A 5,000-nucleotide genomic window follows, 5' to 3' on the forward strand; every position below is an offset into this window, starting at 1 on the left:
TTATGTATCTGTCACCATCTGTTTCCGAGGTACGAGTGCTCTCCTGCTCGATTAACATGGTGGTGAAGACCTTGTCCACGCGCACCTTCTTGCTACCGAGCAAATTCCAAGCCGGGCCAAAACTGGACTCCTCTCTGTATCTCTTCTTCAGCTCTGGTATCCCTTCCTTCTTTACTATCTTACACATTTCTTCGAAGACTTTTCTGTCATCAACTGATGCTTGCAAGGGATTGTCTCTGATATCATTGATCTCTTTGTTTACTTCATTGGTTATGCTTTTGACGACTTCTTCATCTATATTGTAGATTTCTGCTGCTTTCTCGAGGGCGCTATTGAACAGATCTCTCAGCTGCTCAATCGAGCGCAAAAATTCTTTTTCATCTATCTGTACTTCCTCGTGGAAGTAATTATTTCTACAGTTCTTGATTGATGTCACGTACCATTCAAGCGTGTTCCCTGAAGTCGTCCATCTGCTGTCTGTCGGTGGTGCCAGTCCGTCACAACCATACGTGATGCATACGCATAGGAGTGACACATCGAAGGAGGCTGTGTCATGACTCTTCGTCATTTTATTTCGCTGATTCTGGTTAAATTTTTTAAGTCCCTTTTACCTCAATGAGGTACTCGATAAAGGTCTTGCCAGCCTCTCTTCTGGGCGTGCCCCACTCTAGCACCAACCGGAGCACCTTCTTGCTCACATTCGTGGTAATATCATACAGGCCGTGGGCCAGCTTGGACTGGGACGGTGCCATTTCCGAGTTGGACAGTAACTGAGCGTCTAGTGTTCTGCAACGAGATACAAGACATCTTTAGTCATCACTATACTAATGCATTAATTGTATTAAAGAACTTAATTGCTGATAGTGAAAGTCATGGCCCAAACTATAGACAATTTTCTTGGTTGTTTCCTTGGAGAAGACCTGTAGGAATTATTGAGGCGATGTACAGATGGGCAGAGAATAATCTCCTAAAATAGTATTGTCATAATTTCTCATAGCTCGAAAGAACTTTCGCAAAACTGACCCTCAGATTTTTATATCCCAATTACATTTCTCTCTCCCCCTGCACTCTGCTCGTGTCTCCCTCTCAGCAATATTTTCTTTGTGGGATAATTCTCTGCTTGTCTATCCACTATCAATCTTTCAAATTTTTATCTTTCTCTTCCTTTCTCACTCCATCTCTCACTATTTTTTCTTCCCTAACTTTCCTCTCTGTCTTTCTCTCCCACATCCCTCCCTCCATCCCATCTCTCTCTATCTCTCTTTATCGCCACCATTCTCTTATAATCCCTCTCTTGCTCTTTCTCTATTTCTCCCTTTAGTCCCTACTTCTCTCCTTCTCTCTTTCTCTCTCACACTTACATGTTTATCTTTATAATGCATATAAACGATTATATAAATAATTGGACTCACATCGGAATTGACACATAACTTTTATAGATTCGATTAAAGTAAGATTTTTAGAGATGAAACCTATTAAGCCCTTGCCATCATTCAAACGAGTTTCTTTGAGGTTGAATCTGTTTTGGTGATTAACATATATATTCATTAGTATTCATTGATATTTGAAATAAAAAGAAAACAAAATACATTCATTTGATTTGGTTCTTGTAATGTTCTATTACAAAAATAATGTATAATAGTATGGAAAAATAAAAACAGAAAGAAGGAACGAGAGGAAGAGAAAAGAGAGAAAGAGAAAGACAGAGAGACAGAAAGAAAGAGAAAAGGAAAGAAAAGAGTAAACGAGGGAAGAGAACTTTTCCTTTACCTGAATCGGTGTTGAGGGTCTGGACCTAAAGTTTCTCCTGCTGTCGACAGCAAGCCACTCACAAGGTTTACACTGTACTCCACAAGTACCAACCATGAAGTGCAGGTAATCGGTCGCTGTTCTCTTTATAAATATCTGATCTGTGTCTCCGCCCCCGAGCTCAGCAGCCATGGGCGGGCGAGTGGGCTGCCCCACCTCGCCTTCCACTCAGCCTTGCTACTCTCTTCTGGGACTGCGACAAAAATTGATACGAAATTAAGGAAAGAAGAAGAAGAAGAAGAAGAAGAAGAAGAAGAAGAAGAAGAAGAAGAAAACACTGAAATAATAAGGTGGCGCCGTGTCCCTCGCCCCGCCCCCTGAGCAAGATAAGAGGCGAGTCGTTCAAGCGGTGGCCGGACGAAGCCACGCCGAAGGAAAAGGAGAGCAAGAAGTGGCCAAGATTCGCCCAATATGCGCCAGCTGTTGATTGAGCCACCGACAGCGATTCCAAGCAGTTCCTTTGGCACTCGCAAGCAGCAACGGCGAAGCGACAGCCACTGCCCTGAATCCAGCTATGGTGTAAGGGAGGAAGCCGGCGTCGGCGGAACACACCCGAGCTCATTCGGTATCACGATCATTGTCTTCGGCCTCATTTTTCTCATTCTTGCTCTTGCCCTCATCACTGGTGTGTGTGCGTGTGAGCTCATTCGGTATCACGATCATTGTCTTCGGCCTCATTTTTCTCATTCTTGCTCTTGCCCTCATCACTGGTGTGTGTGCGTGTGAGCGTCCGTTGCATGAAGGCCACACACAAATAGACGGCACTTTAATCATCCTGCTTTAAGGATTTCAATAATAATTTCATAAGTACTTTGATAATTTTAATGATATAATAATTTTGATAAGTACTTTAATGATTTTAATAATCTAATAATCCTGCATGGGTACAAAGATACGAAGGTGCTTGGAGTTAGAGAAGGACATGCTGGGCCGCGGCTGTCATGGCATTGCAACAGATGATAAGCGTTCAAGTGGCGCTAGATAACAACTAACCCGCACCCTGCAGTGTGCCTCAGAGAGAGAGAGAGCGAGAGAGAGAGAGAGAGAGAGAGAGAGAGAGAGAAGGGATGAGAAATAAAGGGAAAGGAGAAATGAAAGGGAAAGAGAAAGGGGGCTGGAGTAGGAAAAGGAGAGACAGCGAGACTGAGAAAGAGAGAGAGAGACAATGTGGAAGTTAGGGAGATGGAAATGGAGAGAGAGAGGGAGAGTATAGGGTGGAGAGGGAATGCATGAGAGAGAAAAAGGATAAGCTGGTAAAGAGAGAGGGGGTAGGACGGAGAGGGAGTGAGAGACATGATAATTGCTGCTTTGCAATCCCGCTTCCGCCTATAGCCCGCACCTGGCTCCTTCCTGCAGCGGCATTTGTTAGTCTGTATGCCCTAAGGTGGGGAAAATTATCCGAGGTTGCCTGTGTCACCAAAATACACCATAGATATAAGAAAGGGTAAAGGAGGCAGACATGAGAGAGAGAAGGAAGACAAGACGCAACTCTGACATTCAGCCTCGCCGGCGGGAGGCAAGCGTAAGTCATCGGGCCATCCCAAGCAATTGGTGCAGTAGAGAAACGTCAGTGTTCTTCTCCCAGGGCTACAGGGAGAGAGAGAGATAGGGGGGGGGGAGATTAGGGTGAAGAGGGAGTGCATGAGAGAGAGAGACGGACAGACAAAGAGAGAGGTTAAGGGGAAGAGGGAGTGCATGAGAGAGAGAGAGAGAGAGACAAAGAGAGAGGTTAGGGTGAAGAGGGAGTGCATGAGAGAGAGAGAGACGGACAGACAAAGAGAGAGGTTAAGGTGAAGAGGGAGTGCATGAGAGAGAGAGACGGACAGACAAAGAGAGAGGTTAGGGTGAAGAGGGAGTGTATGAGAAAGAGAGAGAGAGACGGACAGACAAAGAGAGAGGTTAGGGTGAAGAGGGAGTGTATGAGAGAGATAGAGAGAGACGAACAAACAAAGAGAGAGGTTAAGGTGAAGAGGGAGTGCATGAGAGAGAGAGAGAGAGAGACGGACAAACAAAGAGAGAGGTTAGGGTGAAGAGGGAGTGCATGAGAGAGAGAGAGAGATGGACAGACGAAGAGAGAGGTTAAGGTGAAGAGGGAGTGCATGAGAGAGAGAGAGACGGACAGACGAAGAGAGAGGTTAAGGTGAAGAGGGAGTGCATGAGAGAGAGAGAGACGGACAGAGAAAGAGAGAGGTTAGGGTGAAGAGGGAGTGCATAAGAGAGAGAGAGAAACGGTCAGACGAAGAGAGAGGTTAGGGTGAAGAGGGAATGCATGAGAGAGAGAGAGACGGACAGACAAAGAGAGAGGTTAAGATGAAGAAGGAGTGCATGAGAGAGAGAGAGAGAGAGAGAGACGGACAGACAAAGAGAGAGTGTATGAGAGAGAGAGAGAGACGGACAGACAAAGAGAGAGGTTAGGGTAAAGTGGGAGTGCATGAGAGAGAGAGACGGACAGACAGAGAGATAGGTTAGGGTGAAGAGGGAGTGCATTAAAGAGAGAGAGAGAGACGGACAGACAAAGAGAGGTTAGGGTGAAGGAGTGCATGAGAGAGAGAGAGAGACAGACAGACAAAGAGAAGTTAGGATGAAGGAGTGCATGAGAGAGATAGCGTGAGACGGACAGAGAAAGAGAGAGGTTAGGGTGAAGAGGGAGTGTATGGGAGAGAGAATAGGGTGTAAGAGAAAGTGAGACAGACTGATAGAGAACGAGAAGGTAGAGTAAGGAAGGAAGTGAGTGAGTGAGAGGGAATGCGGGAGAGAAAGTCGGCTGTGAGCGAGTGAGATAGAAAGAGTAGTGAGGGAGAGAGTAACAAAGGGAAAGTGAGTTTTGGATAGGGAGAGATCTAGAGAGAACAAGATAGAGGGAAAGAAACAGGCATACAGAGAAAGATAGAGAGAGGGTAGGGTGGAGAGTGATTAGATAGACAGATAAAAAAAAAATGATAGAGTGAAGAGGGAGAGAGAGAGTCAGACAAAGAAAGTGAGGGAGAAAGTCAGACAAAGAAAGAGAGATAGAGAGAGCCAGATAGAGGAAGAGGGATAGAGAGAGTCAGACAGAAAAAGAGGGAGAGAGGGCAAGGTGGAGAGGGAGTATTGTGGGCATTCTCGAGGCTCCTCACCCGGGTAGGGAGACAAACATGTCTCAGGTGCTGGGGCATTGCTTGAGTGGGTCGGTCGTGGCTGCCAAGGCCAAG

The 5,000-nt window shown here is 45.8% G+C and overlaps 1 protein-coding gene across 2 annotated transcripts in view; it reads right to left on the reverse strand.

Moving 5' to 3' along the window:
• The window catches only part of LOC122266531 (uncharacterized), a gene marked incomplete at its 3' end in the record, with an annotated part of 42,234 nt that extends 40,234 nt beyond the window's left edge, over positions 1-2,000 (reverse strand). For both annotated transcript variants that reach the window (XM_086535594.1, XM_086535595.1), the window contains 2 exon segments: positions 1-786; positions 1,771-2,000. The exon segment at positions 1-786 is cut by the window's left edge and continues 1,735 nt beyond it. In XM_086535594.1, coding sequence (XP_086391720.1) covers positions 1-568 — 568 coding nt within the window.
• Between the last annotated feature and the right edge of the window lie 3,000 nt (positions 2,001-5,000).

This window comes from Penaeus japonicus, unplaced genomic scaffold (genome assembly GCF_977035675.1).
Source record: "Penaeus japonicus unplaced genomic scaffold, GWHDUDI00000001_assembly GWHDUDI00001513, whole genome shotgun sequence".
Taxonomy (NCBI): Eukaryota; Metazoa; Arthropoda; class Malacostraca; order Decapoda; family Penaeidae; genus Penaeus; species Penaeus japonicus.